Genomic DNA, 20377 nt, shown 5'->3' with positions numbered 1-20377 from the left:
TAAATGTCTGTCTGGTGATGTTCTCCTCCTAATGCAAAATGGCATGAATGAAATAACCAAGCAATGAAATAACCAAATGAAATTAAATGAAATGAAATAACCAAACATTCATTGTCTGATACAGCTGTAAAACTCATCTGAAAAGTTTTCAAAATAAATCACTGTTTAAAAATGTATAGTGTGAACCTTCCAAAAATAAAACCTACATCTATCTTTGCATTGTGAAGAATATGTACTAAGGTTATAACAACCAACAAGAATACATTTTTATGTAGAAAACTATGATTAAATGGAGTCGTCCGGACTAGTGATTTAAATCAAATCCACCCTGCTGCTTCCCTTTGTGAACAACAAACCCCTCCACGCTCTGCTCACACACACCCACCAGCCTTCAAAGTCACTTCTGGCTGCACTGTACTGAGTGGGACTAGCCAGACACTCAGGAACGTACCAAACGACACAGCAACAACAGCCAGTTTTCACCTCCCAGCCTTGCGCCCCAGGAATGTGCATCTTGGACAGCTCAGTCTGATCACTGGGATGGACAATCTCAGTCATTAGTGGGTCAACCCCACAGAGGGGCCGGATTAGGCCACAGCCTTGTTCTCTCCAGTCAAATCCCCCAAACACTTCAATGAAAACACACAGGTCCAGACAAAACACTCAAACCACTTTACTAACTGGAGCAAGTGGGATTTCAGGAATTACAAGGGACAAAGATGTCAAAGGTCAGATCTGGTTAAACCTATAAAATTAAAACATGCATTTTAAATCCTACATTTTACCAATTTAAGGAAAATGTGAAGCAAGCAGGTTTTTGCACCCCACCCGCTGTTGCAGGCAGTTCACAGTTCTGAGTACCCAGGCTGGATTTCCTTCCAGCCTTGGTCCGTCCTTCCCACTCCACGGCCCCTGTTGTCTTTCAAGTCACATTCTTGCCTTCCGTAGAGAAGGGAGAGGAGAGTTAAAAATGGAGGTAATTCTCCCTTGTGCTTTTGTACCACTCTCCTCTTGGAGGTTCACCCCCCAGCCGGGGGGCAGGCAACAATCAGTCTGTGGCCTAAGTGAGCGTCCAGCCGTCCTTCCGGTGAATTGTAACTCTCTTGTTCCCGGCTCCACAGCTGGTGAAGGGCCGGCTCAGCAATTACTGGCCACTTAGCACCTAGCTGGTGTGCAGGTGCCGCTATCTCTGGGGAGCTCGTCTGTGGGCGTTTTCCAGCTTTACAGCATGTAACAAACATACAGCAAACTTTCCGAGCTCCATGGACTGTCAGGGGTGGCTCTAGCGATTTAGACGCCCCAAGCATGGCGGCATGCCGCGGGGGGCGCTTTGCCGGTCACCGATCCCGCGGCTCCGGTGGACCTCCTGCAGACACGCTTGCGGATGCTCCACCAGAGCCGCGGGACCAGCGGACGCTCCGCAGGTACGTCTGCAAGACATCCACCGGAGCTACCTGCCGCCCTCCTGGTGACCGGCAGAGCGCCCCCTGCGGCATGCTTGGCGTGCTGGGGTCTGGAGCCGCCCCTGTGGACAGTGCTGATAGACACATTTTAATTGGACAATAATATTCAGCAGGTGATGACTTTCCCTATGATACCTCACAGGACATACTTTGGAGAAGATTTATCATTTTGTAAACGTGGTGCTGGCGATGGGCCCAGCTCTAAAGCTCTCCAATAGCAGCACAGAATTCAGGGTGGCCACGTGAAAAGTGATATTCCTCAATATCGCTGTTCACAGCAGACTTATCACCCCATTGACACCTACTTCTGTGCTGCTGCTCCACCTGGGTTTGAGAGCCTGAGCATTTATCCCCACCTCCCAGATGGGCCTGTTCCTTCTTCATGAGCCCCAACCACCTGGGGCAGACAGCCAGTGCTCTTTAAAAAACAAACAACCCACACTGATCACGCCCCTCCCTTGACACATTCCTGTCCCTCCATTGGGAGGCTCTGGCCACAGATTGAGAATTGCTAGTGTAGAGAGTCACCGTGGGGATTGGTAGCCAAGATGGTAACAGCTGCTCCTTTCCACCTCCGGGATCCCCACAGAAAATGTCCACGCAGGAGAGCGGAACAGATCCAGTTAACGCTACCCTTGCAAAACACTTTTTGGTGATTTCAGCTATAAACATTCTCTCCATCTTTCAGCCCCTATCCCCACTGAATCCATTACATGCAACTTGCTTAATCCTTTCTTGCCATGTGTCACAGCAGTTTAGATCCTGTGTGGATTCTTCCATGTTTAATGAGGTCAGACTTCCATATGAAACTTTTCCCGCAGTCCAAGAACCTCTGGAATCTCTCCTGTGTGGACTGCCTGATGTTGAATAAGGTGTGACCTTTGTATGTAACCTTTCCCACAGTCCAAACACTTGTAGGGTCTCTCTCCTGTGTGGATTGACTGATGATAAACGAGCTGTGACCTTCTTATGAAACTTTTCCCACAGTCCATGCACTTGTGGGGTCTCTCTCCTGTGTGGATTGACTGATGTTTAACAAGGTTAGATCTCACTGAGAAACATTTCCCACAGTCCAAGCACTTGTGGGGTCTCTTTCCTGTGTGGATTGACTGATGTTTAACAAGGTCTGACCTTTGTATGTAACCTTTCCCACAGTCCAAGCACTTGTGGGGTCTCTCTCCTGCGTGGATTGCCTGATGTTTAACAAGGCTTGATCTCTTTGTGAAACATTTCCCACAGTCCAAGCACTTGTGGGGGTCTCTCTCCTGTGTGGATTGCCTGATGTTTAACAAGGTCTGACCTTTGTATGTAACCTTTCCCACAGTCCAAGCATTTGTGAGGTCTCTCTCCTGTGTGGATTGCCTGATGTTCAACAAGGTTTGACTTTCTTATGAAATTTTTCCCACAGTCCAAGCATTTGTGGGGTTTCTCTCCTGTGTGGACTGCCTGATGTTCAACAAGGCTTGACTTTCTTATGAAACTTTTCCCACAGTCCAAGCACTTGTGATGTCTCTCTCCTGTGTGTAATGCCTGATGACGAACTAGGTGTGACCTCTGTGTGAAATTTTTCCCACAGTCCAAGCACTTGTGGGGTTTCTCTTCTGTGTGGATTGCCTGATGTTCAACAAGGTTTGACTTTCTTATGAAACTTTTCCCACAGTCCAAGCACTTATGGGGTCTCTCTCCTGTGTGTAATGCCTGATGAGGAACTAGCTGTGACCTCTGTATGAAACTTTTCCCACATTCTAAGCACTTGTGGGGTCTCTCCCCTGTGTGTAATGCCTGATGTTTAACAAGGTCTGACCTTTGTATGTAACCTTTCCCACATTCTAAGCACTTGTGGGGTCTCTCTCCTGTGTGGATTGCTTGATGATAAACAAGGTCTGACCTTCGTATGAAACTTTTCCCACACTCCAAGCATTTGTAGGGTCTCTCTCCTGTGTGGATTGCCTGATGTTCACAAAGGTTTGACTTTCTTATGAAACTTTTCCCACATTCCAAGCACTTGTGGGGTCTATCCCCTGAGTGGCTTAACTGATGTCTAATTATTTGTGTCTTCGAAATGAAACATTTCCCGCACTCGAGGGATTGAGAGGGTTTTTCTCCACTGTGGCTTCTCCTGTGGTTATTAAGATCTGAGAGCTTATTGAAGCTTTCCCCAGGGTCCAAGCATTGAAGAGGTTTCTCTCCAGTAAGGATTGTCTGATGTGTCACAAGCTGTGATCTCACAATGAATCCTTTCCCACACTGAAGGTAGTGCCAGGGTGTCTCTTCCTTGGGATCATCCTCTCCTCCCCCATTGTTAATAGATTCATCCACTTTCTTCCCTGGGTGGTTTCCCAGAAGCCTCTCTGACCTGTGCCAATTTCCCCAGGCTTCTGCCTGCTCCAAGCACTGGGGAAAATTGCCTTCGGCTCTTCCCACAAAGGTCCCCTGCGGTTCCACTTCCCCGGGAACTTCCTCATGATGATTCCCCTCCTCATTCTCACTCCCTCGCTCAGCACCTGCTGGGAGAGACACAATCCAGACAGGAGTCATTGTGCTGGGGAGAAAGAGGAATAGCACAAAGGGAAAACCCAACACAAAGATTCAGCAATTGGACTCCTCCCTCCACATCCCACCCAAACACTCACAGGGCAGGAAAGCTGGGAAGCAAACTCCTGCAGGTAAGAGGCTGGGTGGAATGGCGTGAGCTATATCTGATGACTGCAGCCCTGTCCTGGCTGAGATGAGGAAGAACTGAGGGTGCTTACTCACACCATATTTGGGGATTCTCAATTTTTTCCTTCATTCCCTAGATGGTTTCTGTGTCAGTCCTCACATGTATGGGGGCATCTCGGAAGCCTTCTTTCCTTGCAGGTCTGGAGATCCGGCAACCAAGGCTCTTCCCCTCGTTCCAGCTGGACAATCAGCTCAGGTTTGGGATGAGGGAATCCTGCGCAGAGGGTGAAATCAGACCGGATCAGGGTGCATGGAGCATTGGTGGAGTATTTGTCAGAAAGGACATTCTGTGAGTGGAACCTGTCCCTGTGCTCTGCTGGAGGAACGTGAAATCGAAGAAGACGGGAAAACAGTCACTGAGCCCCCTTGCGCAGAGGAAGTTGTCTGGGGAGGTGAGTTGAATTATTACTACACCCTCACTAGGTGTTCCCAGGATCTGTGCGCTCTGGGGGCCTTGCCGACTGACACACGGCTCTGGACTTAAACCCCTGTCTCTTTCTAAACCTGCAGAGCCCAGAGCCCTCCCCAGGGCAGGATCTAGTCCCAAGGAGGTAGGTGAACAGGGCTTGTGTGTGCAGCTGAGAAACAATACAGACAGGACAATGCTGGATTTATGCCCCTTGGAAAGCTGAAGGGGTGGGGATGGTTTAGCTTGTCCATTGGGTATTGACACCCATGTCCCACTGGAGGGGGCACGGAGATGCAAGTCTCTCTCACATGGCAGCTGTGCATTATGGAACCCACTCACCTCTGATCTAACTGACACGGGAAGAACATGACCACATATAGACACACAGACCCCACGGCTTCTAGTATCTGAGAGGACGGGAATCCCTTACCAGCGAGGTCACTGTCTCGTAGTTCTCCTACATGACGTCCCTGTAGAGGGCTCTCTGAGCGGGGTCCAGCAGAGCCCCCTGTCCCTGGGTGAAATACACAGCCACCTCCTCGAAGGTCACCGGCATCTGAAACACCAAAAGGCCCCGGTCATTAGCTGCTGCTCCAGCCACAATCCCACTAGTCATGTGGGAGGAAGGATAAAGAAATGGAAATTCCCACCCCACCCCCCACCCGCCCCCTGCTCAGAGCAGCCAGGAGGCTTCAGGGGGTGGGAGAAGGTGAAAGCTCCTTGTCCTACCAGCACACAGAGCAGAGCAGGGTCTTCTCATTTCCCACACACCTGCCAGCCACAGGCTGATACGGAAGCAGAGCTCTGAGCCGGGGACAGGGACAGGAATCCCAACAGCTTCCCTGCGTATTTCACAGCAGCCTCAGGCTAGTGGGGTCTCACTCCAGCACTGGGAGCCTTGAAAATGTTCCCAGCCCTGTGCAAGGGGGTTGTATCCTGTTTGAGAAATGGGGGAATGTCCCGTCTCCCCTCCCCCATCACCAATGGGCCCACTCAGAAAATCAGTAGGTTTATCACACCCTGTCTCCTCCCTGCCCCTGCCCAGGAGCTCCCTGAAAATCCCCGACCCCAGCTGGCTCCATCACAGACATTTCCCTTCCCTGCGTCCTGGAAGACGGGCCCATCTGGACCGAAACATGGACGTGATTCCTCAGCCTGTCGGGGTGATGGGGGAGGTACCAGAAGGGGCTTCAGTCCATGTCACCCCCCGATTCCCCCCAGGCTCTTCAGACCCTCCCAGTAACAGCATCTCTGAGCCAAGTGCTAGAAAAAGAGCAGAACTAAAGGGGCCACTTTGGGGGATTTCCCCGCACTGCCCTGTAAACTCCTCTCCCTGAGGAACAGCCGGAGCCCTCTGGTGGCATCACCTGAAGAACGAGCTGCCCTGGACTCCCCCAGTAGCCCCCAGGGACAGGCAGGCAGAGGCTGAGCCCAGTGGCCCATCCACACTCCCTGCCTGCCCAAAGTAGCAGTGACTCCGGTGGGGCTGAGATGTGAATCCTGCCCAGAAATCAGACCAGGGCCCCGAGCAGACCCCAAAACTCATGAGAGACAGACCCCGCCAGCCTGGGGTGTCTGACAATAACACACACTGGGAGCAGAGTGGGGGGTGGGGTGGGGCTAAGTTTCTGTCCCCCTCCCGCCTCCCCACACACCCCTTCCCTCGCAGTGCTCCCCCCACATCTTCCCCCATTCCAGCCTCGCTCCCCTCAGCCCCACAATCCCCCCGCATCGCCCCATCTTCCCTTCAGTGCCCCCCACCATCCCCATCCCAGCCTGCCCCCCACAGCCCCCGCACCCGCTTCCTGCCCCCACCCCGCTCCCCCGCCTGCCCTCACCCCGGCACCTCTTTAGCCTCCGCCCCCTGCAGCCCGGGGGTGCCGGGTGGGGCGGGTCTCTCTCACCTTCCCTCCGAGCGGGGCCCCCCGGGGCAGGGGCCGGGCCGGGCCGGGGGCTCTGCCCTGGGAGAGGCTCCTGGGGGGGGGGGAGCAGCGGGAAGGGCCCTGCTGGAGATTCCCCTCTCCCGGCTGCAGCCAGGGCTCCGGGCTCCCAGCACCAGCCGCCCCCCGGGGCTCGGGGATCTCGCCAGGAGCCTGGGAGCCAGAGTCACCGCAGCGGCTGCGAGTCACTTCCTGCTGCCGGGCCTGAGCCCAGCGCTCGCTGCCCCGGAGCCGCCTCCCGGCTGCTCCTGGGTCCTAGCGCTCAAGCCGGCTCCATGCAGCATCTCTGGGCGCGTGTTACCAGCACTGGGTGAAAGGACAGCAAGTGTGAAAAATCAGGAGGGGATGGGGGGGTAATAGGCACCTATATCAGACAATTAATAGCAGGAGCGGCTCTAGACATTTCACCACCCCAAGCAGGGCAGCATGCCGCGGGGGGCGCTCTGTCAGTCGCCGGGAGGGCGGCAGGCGGCTCCAGCTCTGGTAAAGTCACGGGACCAGCGGACCCTCCGCAGGCACACCTGTGGGAGGTCCACCGGAGCCGCCTGCCACCCTCCCAGCGCCAGGCAGAGTGCGCCCCGCGGCATGCCACCCCAAGCATGTGCTTGGCGTGCTGGGGCCTGGAGCCGCCCCTGGTTAATAGGCACCTATGTAAGGCAAAATCCCAAATATCGGGACTGTCCCTATACAATTGGGACATCTGGTCACCCTACCAGCACTGGTGCAAAAGTTGGAGCTGGCTGGGCTGGCTGAGCCAAACTCATGGGAGAGAGAAGCAAAAGGAGAAAGAGAGGAAGTAAGGGGGAGGGGAAGGGTGGCAGCAGAAACCCACCCTCATATCCACCAGGGGGCAGGGCCGGCCTCAGGGCCTTTTTTCCTAGCCCCTGTGGGCTCCCCATCTTGCACCCCCTTTGCCACTAATCCTTGCCCCCTTCTGCACCCTAACTGCTACACTGTGCCCCTAACCCCTACATTTTGCCACCTTCACCCCAACCTCTCCACAGTGCAACCTTCACCTTAACCCCTGCACTTCCCTGCCACCTGCACCCCCAACCCCAGCCCTGCGCTGCCCGTGTGCCTGCCACACCACTGTCCTGCCCAGGTCCCCCCACCCCCTTATGCCCAGCAACTCCCATGCCCAGTGGCCTCCCACCGACACACTCCCCACACTGCCCAGCACCCCCTCACAGCCCCCACCCCACAACTGTCCAGCCTGCCACATTCCCGAGGGCTTTCAGAACCAAAACATTAAAAATTCTGTGCACAATATTTTAAAATTCTGTCCATATTATTTGTCAATACCAGGGCCATGCCTAGCTATTCTGGGCCCCTACACAACCCCCCTGGGGGAGGGGGGAAGCCCCAGGCCTCCACAGGGGGCTTGGCTTGGGAGACAGGGAGGAACCAATCCCTAGCACCCACCGGGGTCACGGCTGGGGCCAGATCTCTGTACTTCTTGCCACCGGTGAGTGTAGACCAGGCCCTGCTGCAGAGTCGTAAGGGGCGGGGCTGGGGTGGAGCACAGGCAGGAAGAGGGGTGGGGTAAAACCAGGGCAGGGGCTTTGGAGCCCCAAACTTCCTGGTGCCCTACATAGCTGTGCACTTTGTGGACGGCCCCCTGGGCCCTGGTCAGTACATACATGTGGAGGCTCCAGCATGGCAGTGGGAAGCATTGGCCCCTGGCTGCATGGAGGTGGGAGATCACCCTGCAGCCTTCCCCCTCCCCTCCCCTCCTAGGAGAGGGACTTGGCAGTGACATACCTCGGTGTGCAGGTCAAAAGGCCACAGGGAAGCGTTTCACATGGTGGCTGACATGTCAGCCAGGACCCAAAATAGCTGATACCAATGGCTGAGTCCAGCCCTCACCGGGCCCTTGCCTGCCAGGGCTCTGGGCCATCACCTCCCAAGTGGCCTTTCATCCTCCCTAGAATGGAACATTTCCCTCTAGGCCTGAACAGCCCAGCAATGCTTGGGGTGCGCAGTGTAGTAAGAACAGGAATTCTCTTCAGGCACCAGCCTCTTTTTTCTGCCCTGATTCACAAAGGACTTGTCTACACCACGCCGAGTTTTAGCTACGAGGCCGTGTCCATACAGCCTCGTCGCTAAAAGCCGGCATGTGTAAATTCTCTTTGTCGGCGAAATACTTCCAGACCCACTGTCAAGGTATGATTCCCCACTTTGAACTTTAGCGTCCAAAAGTGGGGACCTGCATGTACCCTTCTAAGCTTAAATCCTACCTTAGATCTGATAGCGCTGCCACCAACCAAAAAGATAGTGTTTTGGTACACTTTCCATTCCCCCCAAACCTTTCACTGGGGAACACAGATCCAAACTCCTTGGATCTTAACACAAGGAGAAATTAACCATCCCCCCTCCTTCCCCGCGCCCCCCCCCACCAATCCCTGGTGAGTCCAGACCCAATTTCCTGGATCTTAAAACAAAGAAAAATCAATTAGGTTCTTAAAAAGAAAGCTTTTAATTAAAGAAAAAGAAAAGGTAAAAATTATCTCTGTAAAATCAGGATGGAAATGCTTACAGGGTATTCAGCTTATATAGACTAGAGGGACTCCCTCCCCCCTAGCATAAGTACAAGTTACAGCAAACAGAGGTAACATATCCTTCCAGCAAAATACACATTTGCAATAAAGAAAACAAAGAAAAGGCTAATCCGCCTTCTAGCTAGTACTTACTATCTTACACATGAGAAACTGTTTCAGAAAGATTGGAGAAACCTGGTTGCACGTCTGGCCTCTCTTAGATCCAAGAGAGAACAACAACCAAACAAAGAACACAAAATAAAGACTTCCCTCCAACAAGATTTGAAAGTATCTTGTCCCTTCATTAGTCCTCTGGTCAGCTGTCAACAAGGTTTACTGAGCTTCTCAACCCTTTACAGGTAAAAGAAACATTAACCCTTAACTATCTGTTTATGACAGGCCCCTCCAAATCTCAGACAGTGTGGGACCACACTGGCGGTGATTTCTTCCTAGAACTTTACAATAAACAGATTAATAAAATACATGCACCGTTACATATACTACTAATTATGTAAAACTACAAGATTTTCCACATTTCTAGAACAATTTTTAACCAATTGATTCTGGGAAACTTTAATGGGAGAGTGCATCAGCTACTTTGTTAGAAGCTCCTGAAATGTGTTGAATTTCAAAATCAAAATCTTGGAGAGCTAAACTCCATCGAAGAAGTTTTTTGTTGTTTCCCATGGCAGTATGAAGCCACTTTAGCGCAGCATGGTCAGTTTGTAGCTGGAAATGCCGTCCCCAAAAGTATGGGCGTAGCTTTTCCAGGGCATACACAATGGCGTGGCATTCTTTTTCACCGATTGACCAGTGACTTTCCCTCTCAGACAGTTTCTTGCTGAGAAACACGACAGGATGGAAGTTGTGGTCTGGTCCTTCCTGCATTAGAACTGCTCCCACACCATGCTGAGATGCATCGGTGGTTACTAGGAAGGGTTTGTCAAAATCCGGGGCCCTTAGCACAGGGTCAGACATGAGCGTCGCCTTAAACTGAGTAAAGACTTTCTGACACTCATTAGTCCACTTAACTGCATTCGGCTGGGTCTTTTTGGTTAGGTCAGTTAGTGGGGCAGCGATTTGGCTGTAGTGTGGTACAAATCGCGTGTAATACCCGGCCAAGCCTAAGAAGGATTGGACCTGTTTCTTTGACCTTGGGACAGGCCACTTTTGGATAGCCTCCACCTTGGCCTGTAGGGGGTTTATTGTTCCTTGACTCACCTGGTGCACTAGGTAAGTCATTCTGTTTTGGCCTATTTGACACTTTTTAGCTTTAACAGTGAGTCCTGCCTGCCTGATACGCTCAAAGACTTTTTCCAGGTGTTCTAGGTGTTCAGGACATGAATCAGAAAAAATGGCCACATCATTAAGGTAGGCAACTGCATATTCTCCCAATCCTGCTAGTAGACCATCTACCAGCCTTTGAAAGGTGGCGGGGGCATTACGCAGCCCGAAGGGAAGCACATTAAATTCATACACCCTTGCATGGGTGATGAAGGCTGACTTTTCTTTGGCGGGTTCATCTAGCGGTACTTGCCAGTACCCCTTGGTTAAATCTATTGTAGAGATGAACTGAGCACGTCCCAATTTCTCCAATAGCTCATCGGTGCGTGGCATTGGATAGTTGTCGGGACGAGTTACAGCATTTAGCTTACGGTAGTCCACGCAAAAGCGTATTTCCTCATCTGGTTTAGGAACTAGAACCACTGGAGATGCCCATGCACTGGTAGAGGGGCGGATTATATCCATCTGTAGCATGTTTTGGATCTCCCGTTCTATAGCAACTTGGGCATGAGGAGACACCCGGTAGGGTGGGGTTCTAAGTGGGTGAGCATTACCTGTGTCAATGGAGTGGTATGCTCGTTCAGTCCGTCCTGGGGTGGCTGAGAACAAGGGGGCGAAGCGAGTGCACAGCTCCTTGATCTGTTCCCGCTGTAGACGTTCCAGGGTTGTGGAGAGGCTCACCTCTTCCACGCCACCATCACTTTTTCCTTCATAGTAGACACCTTCAGGCCACTCAGCGTCATCTCCTCCCTGGGCTGTAAACTGACAAACCTGTAATTCTCTGGAATAAGAGGGCTTGAGAGAGTTAACATGGTACACTTTAGGCTTTAGGGAGGAATTGGGAAATGCTATGAGGTAGTTAACAGCTCCCAGGCGCTCTTGGACCGTGAATGGCCCTTCCCATGACGCTTCCATCTTATGGGCCTGTTGCGCATTTAAGACCATAACCTGGTCTCCTACCTTGAAGGAACGCTCTCTGGTATGTCTATCATACCAGGCCTTTTGCTCTTTCTGAGCATCCTTTAGGTTTTCTTTAGCAAGGGTTAAAGAGTGTCGGAGGGTGCTTTGTAGGTTGCTTACAAAGCAAAGAATGTTAGTTCCTGGAGAAGGCGTAAACCCCTCCCATTGCTGCTTCACCAACTGTAATGGCCCCTTAACCTCGTGGCCATACACAAGCTCGAATGGTGAGAACCCTAAACTCGGATGTGGTACAGCCCGGTAGGCAAAAAGCAACTGCTGCAACACTAGATACCAATCATTGGAGTGTTCATTCACGAATTTACGTATCATGGCCCCCAAAGTTCTATTAAACCTTTCTACCAGGCCATTGGTTTGGTGGTGGTAAGGGGTGGCAACCAAGTGATTCACCCCATGAGCTTCCCACAGGTTTTTCATGGTCCCTGACAGGAAATTAGTTCCCGAATCTGTAAGAATGTCGGAGGGCCAACCTACCCTGGCAAAAATGTCTGTTAAGGCCTGGCACAAAGTGTTAGCCCTGGTGTTGCTTAGAGCTACTGCTTCCGGCCATCAGGTAGCGAAGTCCACGAAAGTCAGTATGTACTGCTTTCCTCTGGGGATCTTTTTTGGGAAAGGACCCAGAATATCCACAGCTACTCGCTGAAATGGGACCTCAATTATGGGGAGTGGCTGGAGAGGGGCTTTGACATGGGCTTTCCCACCCGTTTGCACACCTCACAAGACTGGACATTATTAGCAACATCCTTGCCCATTCCCTCCCAGTGGAAGGACTTCTCCAACCTGTCTTTGGTTCTGTTCACCCCAGAATTACCACTGGGATGATCATGGGCTAAGCTTAAGAGCTTTACCCGGTGCTTAGTTGGAACTACCAACTGCTTTTGAGGACACCAGTCTTCCTGGTGTCCACCAGAAAGAGTCTCCTTGTATAAAAGTCCTTGTTCTACAACAAACCGGGATCGGTTAGAAGAGCTGAAAGGCGGCTGGGTGCTCCATGCCACCGCTCAAACTTTTTGAAGGCTGTCATCTGCTTCCTGCTCAGTCTGGAACTGTTCCCTTGAGGCTGGAGACAGCAGTTCCTCCTTAGACTATGGACTTGGGCTTGGTCCCTGTGGAAGCGATGTAGGTGATGAGGTTGTGTCCGTTGACTGTGAACCGCTCTTCGCTGGTGCACTAGGTGATATTTCAGGCTCTGGCTGAGCCTCTTGGGTAGGGTTGTCTGCTGCTTCTGCCAGTTCAGGCCCGCTGGTGCCCTCTGGCGTTGGAGTGGTAGATGGGTTTGCAAGCGCTGGCATCAGTGCTGGTAACAGTTCTGGTGCTGGTTGCTTTTCCCGTTCCGGTTCTGGGACTGGATGTAGTATGGCTGTTGTAATCGTTGGCAGGGAATCCGGTTCCACCACCTCTGTCTGGGTCTCTGGTAACACAGACGGGGCCCTTGTGGATGGCTCAGGAACACGGATGGGTGTGGAAACTTGCTTGGCCTGGCTGCGGGTGACCATTCCTACCCTCTTGGCCAGCTTCACATGGTTGGCCAAGTCTTCCCCTAGTAGCATGGGGATGGGATAATTGTCATAGACGGGTAAAGTCCACCTTCCTAACCAGCCCTTGTACTGGACAGGCAACTCAGCTGTAGGCAAGGTTAAAGAATGGGTGAATTGTCACTTGGGCCTTTGGGTTGATGAATTTGGGGTCCACTAAGGATTGGTGGATAGCAGACACTTGTGCCCCAGTGTCTCTCCATGCAATAACATTCTTTCCGCCCACTCTCAAGGTTTCCCTTCGCTCTAAGGGTATTTGAGAGGTATCTGTGGCTGGGGATCTTTGGTGTGATGGTGGCGTAATGAACTGTAATCAGTTGGGGGTTTGGGGCAGTGGGCCTTTATATGTCCCAGTTCATTACATTTAAAACATCGCCCAGCTGATTGGTCACTGGGCCAAGGTGGGTTGCTGGAGACTGGTGAGGTGGGACAATAGGTAGTCTGGGGCTTTCCTTGGGTTGTAGGTGGGGTCTTGGGTGGCCCCCGGTGGTAGGGTTTGTATTCGGTTTGCCCCCTTTGATATTCACTCCCCTTGTTAGTAACTTTTTTCTTTTCTGCTACTTCCACCCATTTGGCTCCGATCTCCCCCGCCTCGGTTACAGTTTTGGGTTTCCCATCTAGGATGTACCTTTCTATTTCCTCAGGAACACCCTCTAAGAACTGTTCCATTTGCATCAGGAGGGACAGCTCTTCCAGAGATTTAGCACTTGCTCCTGATATCCAGGCATCCCAATTCTTTCCAATGTGGTAGGCGTGTCGGGTGAATGACATATCTGGTTTCAACCTTAGGGCTCTGAACCACCGATGGGCATGCTCAGGTGTCAGCCCCATTCTGATTCTGGCCTTGGTTTGAAAAAGTGTAGAATCATACATTTGTTCCTTAGGCATTTCAGCCACCACCTCTGCTAAGGGTCCACTGAGCTGTGGCCTCAGCTCTATCATGTACTGGTCTTTAGAGATGCTGTACCCAAGGCAGGCCCTTTCAAAATTTTCTAAGAAGGCCTCAGTATCATCACCTGCCTTGTAGGTGGGAAATTTCCTGGGATGGGAAACAGTACCTGGAGAAGGGTTGTTAGGGTTGGCTGGAACATCTGGCTTAGACTTTGCTAATTCCAGGGCCTGCTGGTGGGCCTCCCTCTGGAGCTCCAGCTCTTTTTCTTTCATTTCTAGCTGTTTTTGTTGCCTCTTCATCTCTCTCCTGTTGTCAGCCTCTCTCTCTTTTTCTTTCATCTCCATCTCCTTTTGTTTCATCTCCAGCTCTTTTTCTTTTATCTCTATTCTTTTTCTTTTAACTCCATTTCTTTTTGTTTTACCTCCAGCCTTGCCAGCTCCTGTTTAGATGCTTCCTTGGCACTCATTTTTCCTGCGTTCTGGTGCTGGCCACACCCCTCTGCAGTTGACTGAACTAGAATGCTTCAGCTCAGGGCTGCTTGTTACCGAGATTTTCTAACATTTTCTATGCCCGAAGGGTTAGAAAGAAAAAAAACACGTCACTTGCAAATGCCCTTTGCTGGTGTTTGCTGACTCACAGCTTTTAACTGGACTTCTCTGAATGAGAAGAGACCAGAAAAACTGGTTTGTGACTTGTCTTTTGCAAACTGTAATTACCCTCCAGCTAAGCCCAGCTGGAAATCCTTTCTAACAAAGCCTTGTTAGAAAAACTTAACACCTCTGCCCTCAGGCTGCTTCCAAGCCTTAGAAGGAGAGAACAAAAAAATCTCACTGGCTTTTGGTTCTTAAAAAATCCCAACCGCTGCCAACCATGTCAAGGTATGATTCCCCACTTTGAACTTTAGCGTCCAAAAGTGGGGACCTGCATGTACCCTTCTAAGCTTAAATCCTAGCTTAGATCTGATAGCGCTGCCACCAACCAAAAAGCGTAGACAATCCCATACCTCGTTGCCACACACGGCTCTGTGGGGCTGTACTGGGGATAACTCGGCACCCACTTTCAACAGTGCCGGCCAAGCCTCATCTGAAGAGTGGCTCTTGGTTAGGATGATTAAAGGCAGTTTTTAAAGGTCTTTCCCATAGGGGAGGAAGCATGTGCTGCATTCTTGAAGGGCCCTTTAAAGTCCCACTTGACTAGGGTGACCAGATGAGAGACATGAAATATCAGGAGCCAGGCACAGGGAGGGAGGGGGGGTGCTGGCAGAGCACAAAAAAACAAAAAAAACCAATAGCCAGTGGCAGAGGAAAAAACAAACAAAAAAGCAAAAGTGCCGCCGGAGCATAGCACCCACTGGCTGAGCACCCACCGGCAGCTCCACCCCCCACCAGCTCCCCTCCGCTGCGCCTCCACCTCCCCTGACCTGGCTACCGCGTCCTGTTTCTCTCCCTTCCCTCCAGTGCTTGCGGCACCAGACAGCTGATTAGCGCAAGCCTGGGAGGGAGGGGTGAGGAGGAATGCGGCGTCCTTGGGGAAGAGGCGGAGCCAGGGAGGGAATTTGGGGAGGGATCCAATGGGGGAGGGAAGGGGTGGTGTCGGGGCAGGGCCGGGAGGGCGCGAGGGCAAAATGTGGGGACAGTTTGTGTCCTGACCGATGTTCAGTTGGGACGCGGGACAAACAAGTAAAAATCGGGACAGTCCTGATAAAATAGGGACGTCTGGTCACCCTGCACTTGACTCTACACTGTTTAGAACTCTCCCTTGTTCAAACTGCTTCCAGCCAGAGAGACAGAGCTGCAGATACTTGGATCCTCAAGAAAAAAATAAATGTCCCTTTCCCCTAAATAAAAGTGTTCAGCTACTCCAGCCTTGTTAAGAGTGAATCCACCTTCTTCCTCAGGTAAGAGGTCGCTCCCTCCCTTCCATTCTGCAGCCCTGATTGCTGCTTTTCTGCTCCAGGTACATCCATAGGCGCTGACTTCGTGGGTGCTCTGGGGCTGGGGCACTCATGGGGAAAAATTGGTGGGTGCTCCACACCCACTGGCAGCTCCCCGGCCCACCCCCTGACCCCAGTTCACCTCCACCTCTGCTCCGCCTCTGCCTGCTCCCCTGACCGTCCTGCGGCTCCGCTTCTCCCCCCAGCTCCCAGCGCTTGCTGCCGCAAAACAGCTGTTTCACGGCGGCAAGCACTGGGAGGGAGGGGGAAGAGGGGAATGTGGTGCGCTTGGGGAAGAGGTGGGGAAGAGGGAAGGAGTCCAATGGGGCAGGGAGGGGGCAGTTGTTCGGCAGGGGCGGGTGGGGCAGTGGTGGAGTTGGTGTTGGGCCAGGGGCGTTGAGCACCCACTAGCACCAGGAAAAGTTGGTGTCTATGGGTACATTCCCCCACTTTTGTTTTAGTGTCCGTTTCCTGTTGACACAGACATATTGTTAATCACAGAATATCAGGGTTGGAAGGGACCTCAGGAGGTATCTAGTCCAACCCCCTGCTCAAAGCAGGACCAATCCCCAGACAAATTTTGGCCCCAAATCCCTAAATGACCCCTTCAAGGATTGAACTCACAACCTGGGGTTTAGCAGGCCAACGCTCTACTGAGCTATTCCTCCCCACCCGTAACCAGGAAAAGCAAATGCCCCCTTCTTTTATATTCCTTTAACTTTCCCTTTTCCCCAGCCAGGTTACGTGTGTACCTCTCCCTCCTCCCAGCCCACGTCTGCTGCTGATCCCTGCTGGGGAAGGGAGGGGAGGGAAAGTGCCAAAGGGGATCCTCGGCATCTGGGCTTAAACTTCAGAGCAGAGGGAGGCAGCGTGAAAAGGAGATTGCAGGGAGCTGCCCGCAGAGCACGGGGGACAGGCGGGAGAGGTGCAGATGCAGAATGGGGCAGCTCGGAACAGCTGCTCCCTCCGGGGGCACCAGCCTGCTCCCCAGGAAGCCCCAGCACATTCCCTGCTAGCATAGGTGCGGACTTCTGCTGGCGCCGGTGGGTGCTCGACCCCCCCTTACCCCGCCCCCATTCCAACCCCTTCTCCAAAGTCCCCACCCCAACTCCACCTCCTTCCTGCCCCATTCCAGTGGTCCCCAACCTTTTGGTGGCCAGTAGCACAATCATGTTTTCAGAAGAGTGTGGCAGCACCAACAATTTTTCAAGCCTTATTTTGTATTTGTACATTAAATAAAACAAAAAACGTCATAATATATATTATAGAATATATGAAATCCATAAGATAAAAAGGGGAATTTTACATGTAAAACGTATTAATTAAATTATTCGGCAATTATTCTTTCACCTTAAGAAAAATTAAGGAGTTTTTACAAAATAATTATCATACACAGTTTTCATCTTATTTATTTTTTAAAAAGTAAAACATTGTTGAACTGCTGGTCCAAATATATTTATTATTCTTACTTTAACATAGAATGAAGCCTGCAGCCCCGGAGTTCTCTGTCCTCCGCAAGCACAGTGACACGGTTTGTCTCCGGCTTAAGCCGCGGCCCTGTGCTTGCTGGAGAACACCAGCGCCCACAGCCTGCGGAACCGGAGAAGCCGGAGAGAAGCCGCACCCCTGTGCCTGCTGGGCACAGAGAACAGCGGCGCCCACAGACTGCAGGCGCAGAGTTCTCTGTCCCTGGCAGACACGAGGCTGCGGCTTCTCTCTCCTACTGGGCACTAGGCGGGCACACATAAATGCCTCAGCGGGCACCATGGCGCCCGCAGGCACCGTGTTGGGAACTACTGCCCTATTCCAACCCCTTCCTCAAATCCCTGTCCTGACCCCACCTCTTCCCTGCCTCCTCCCCTGAGCATGTCACATACCCACTCTCCCCTCCCTCTCAGAGCTTTTACACCACGAAACAGCTGTTTTGTGGCAGCAAGCGCTGAGAGGGGAAGCAGAGATGCTGCGCGCTCAGGGGAGGAGGCGGAGACGAGGTGAGCTGGGGCAGGGAGCTTGGCTGCTGGTGGGTGCAGAGCACCCTCCAATTTTTCCCCGTGGGTGCTCCAGCCCTAGAGCACCCATGGAGTCAACGCCTATGGCTGCTAGCTCACTGTGTCAGACAAAGACACTCCCCCCCTTGCTCTTTTCCCTTCCCAGCCCACCTCACCCCACCCCAGCCATCCCCAGCCAGGTTCCTCCTCCTCCCCTCCACAAAGTCCCATGCCCGGCTCTACCAAGCTCGGCTCCACCCCCCTCTTCCCAGCCTCCAGAGCCTGTTCCCAGCCTTGCTCAACCCCCCTGCCAGGCCTGACTCCCCCAGCCCTGCTCACTCACATGCTACAAACTTTTACTCCTCGCTCTGGCTGGTCTCTAGGGCCCCCACCACAGGCAGGGAGGGGCTCCACACAGCTCTGAGCTCCCGGGAGGAGGTGAGGGGGGCGCTGGGTACAGCCAGAGCCCTCAGCCAGCCAGCAGAGGGATAATTCAATTCCAGAGGATGGGAACAGGGTCACTGAGCCCCCTTGGCAGACACACGCAATGTTGGGATATGTACAAATATAACCCAGGGCCGCCCAGAGAATTCCAGGGGCCCAGGGTCTTCGGCGGCGGGGGGCCCTTCCGTTCCGGGACCCGCCGCCGAAGTGCAGCCCACTCTTCGGCGGTAATTGGGCGGCGGGAGGCCCCCCACCGCGGGTCTCCGGGACACTTCGGCGGCGGGTCCTGGAACGGAAGGGCCCCCCGCCGCCCAATTACCGCCGAAGACCGTGCTTCTCTTCGGCGGCGGGTCCCGCTCAGTCTTCGGCGGTAATTCGCCAACGGGGGGTCGTTCCGCGCCGGAGCGGAAGGACCCCCGCCGGCGAAGACCGGGAGCGAACAAGCTCCTGCGCCCGACCCCGCAAGAGTTTTCCGGGCCCCCCGGAGCGAGTGAGGGACCCCGCTCCAGGGGCCCCGAAAAACTCTCGTGGGGGCCCCTGTGGGGCTCGGGGCCAGGGGCAAATTACCCCTCTTGCCCCCCCTCTGGGCGGCCCTGATATAACCCATCTATCCATGTAACGTGTTATAGGTCTTGCGACCTAGTGTGGCTGGAGTGTGTTTCGACATCAGTGCATGATTTGCATTTTGGCAACCAAAGCGAGAACTGAAGGGTGAAGTGGTCAAAAAGAACTGTTTATAAAAAACCAGTTTTGTCATGTCCCTGGAAAAAAATGAAGAATTGGCAAAAAAGGAAATAACACCAGCAGGACAGCTTTAAAACTGTGTAAGAATTGGAGGAAATGGCACCCCCTGGATCGTGGCTTCCTGCCCATGACTCGCTCCTTGAAGTTGCTGATGAAGGCCCAGGACAACAGAGACTCCTCCTCCTCCATATAATAAAGGGTTCCACACTAAAGGGTTCCACAAGCTCATAGACCTTCCACAGAGAATGGGATACAGCTGGTAGTCAGTATCCAATCCATCATTGCTCCGGATGGCTGCCAACACCATCGGTAATTTATTGTCCCAACCTTTGCCAGCGATGTGCACCACTTTGCAAAGGGCTTGCTTGATAGTCTGATCCATCCTTTCTACTGTCCCTGACGATTGAGGATGGTGGGGGATAGGCAGTTGTTGCTTTACTCCTAAAGCTTTTAACATTTTTATAATTACTTTTCCTATAAAATGTGCTCCATCATCTGAATCAATTACTTTTGGAGTCCCATCTACTAAACAGAACTTTCCACAATTTATTGGCGGTGGTCTCTGCAGAAAGATTCCTGGTGGAAACTGCCTCTGCCCAGCCAGAAAAAGAATCTATTATCACTAATAAATACTGATTTCCTCTTTGGGTCTTAATATAATCAACCTGTATTCTACTCCATAGCCCTGCAAGTCTTTGATGCCACAAGGGTCCCACATTCGGTGGTCTATTCCCGTCTGCTGCCCATCTTATGCTGCTTTTAACCAAATTTTCTACGTCCTCTCGCACCTTAGGCCGTATTCCAATGTGTTTTTACCTTAAAAGAGAGTATTTTCTATTCCTCGGTGGGCCATAGACTGACACAGGTTAATGATCTCTTCTCTTTAAAGTTTCTCGGGTACCCACTTTTCCTCTCCCGTTTACTTCTTCACTGCAGAACCCCCTTTCATACTCCAGGTTCTCCATCTTTAGGTTTAGCCTCGTGTTTTATGGAGCCCTGGACCCTTTAAATCACCGCCCAAATCCTGGGGCTCCCAGCCGCTGCTGCTATCCCGGGGCTCTGGCAGCGATTTAAAGGGGAAGGGGCTCTGGCTGCCGCTACTGCAGCAGAGCCCTGGGCCGTTTACATCAATGCCGGAGCTCCGGGGCTCCCGGCTGCTGCCGCACCCCCTGCCATGATTGATAGAGCCTCGGGCTCCCAACCACTGCTACCGCAGCCAGAGTCCCGGGCCCTTTAAATCTCAATGTAAAGGGCCCAGGAATTTAAAGATCCCACCAATTCCGGTTGAGGCCCCTCCCTCTGCTCAGGACTCCGGCATATCGCTAAATCCTTTAAGTCACTTTCACCCCTGACCATTGGAAAGGAAACAGACGCATGGGGGGAAGGCTGGTGGCAGAACCTCAAGTCGCACATGCCAGGGGCAGTTCAGGATTTAGCCAAAGCCGAATCTGTTGAGGATGTTGGCTGGTTCCTCTTCTCTGCTTTGCCCTGCTCAGCTTCACTTTCAGG

At 52.5% G+C, this 20377-nt stretch overlaps 1 protein-coding gene across 1 annotated transcript; it reads right to left on the bottom strand.

The window, feature by feature from the left end:
- Positions 1-845: 845 nt before the first annotated feature.
- LOC123346577 (zinc finger protein 586-like) lies at positions 846-19250 on the bottom strand. The gene is made up of 6 exons (XM_044984052.1): positions 19123-19250; positions 6498-6529; positions 5024-5149; positions 4285-4398; positions 2716-3970; positions 846-939 (listed from the first exon to the last, which is right to left on the bottom strand). Exons 1-6 carry the CDS (start codon positions 19248-19250, stop codon positions 846-848), a joined length of 1749 nt encoding a protein of 582 aa, XP_044839987.1.
- Between the last annotated feature and the right edge of the window lie 1127 nt (positions 19251-20377).

The sequence above is a fragment of the Mauremys mutica genome, chromosome 12 (genome assembly GCF_020497125.1).
Source record: "Mauremys mutica isolate MM-2020 ecotype Southern chromosome 12, ASM2049712v1, whole genome shotgun sequence".
NCBI classification, from domain to species: Eukaryota; Metazoa; Chordata; order Testudines; family Geoemydidae; genus Mauremys; species Mauremys mutica.
This window is presented reverse-complemented; position numbering and strand designations above follow the sequence as displayed.

Bases quoted from the DNA above. Each gene is read 5' to 3' on its own strand.
- LOC123346577 (XM_044984052.1), bottom strand. From the start codon at position 19,250: ATGGATCAGACTATCAAGCAAGCCCTTTGCAAAGTGGTGCACATCGCT. The intron at 5,150-6,497 runs GTGAGAGAGACC...TTGGTGTTTCAG, and splicing joins GGGCCCCGCTCGGAGGGAAG to ATGCCGGTGACCTTCGAGGA. The intron at 940-2,715 runs ACAAGTGCTTGG...TCTCTACGGAAG, and splicing joins CACACAGGAGAGAGACCCCC to GCAAGAATGTGACTTGAAAG.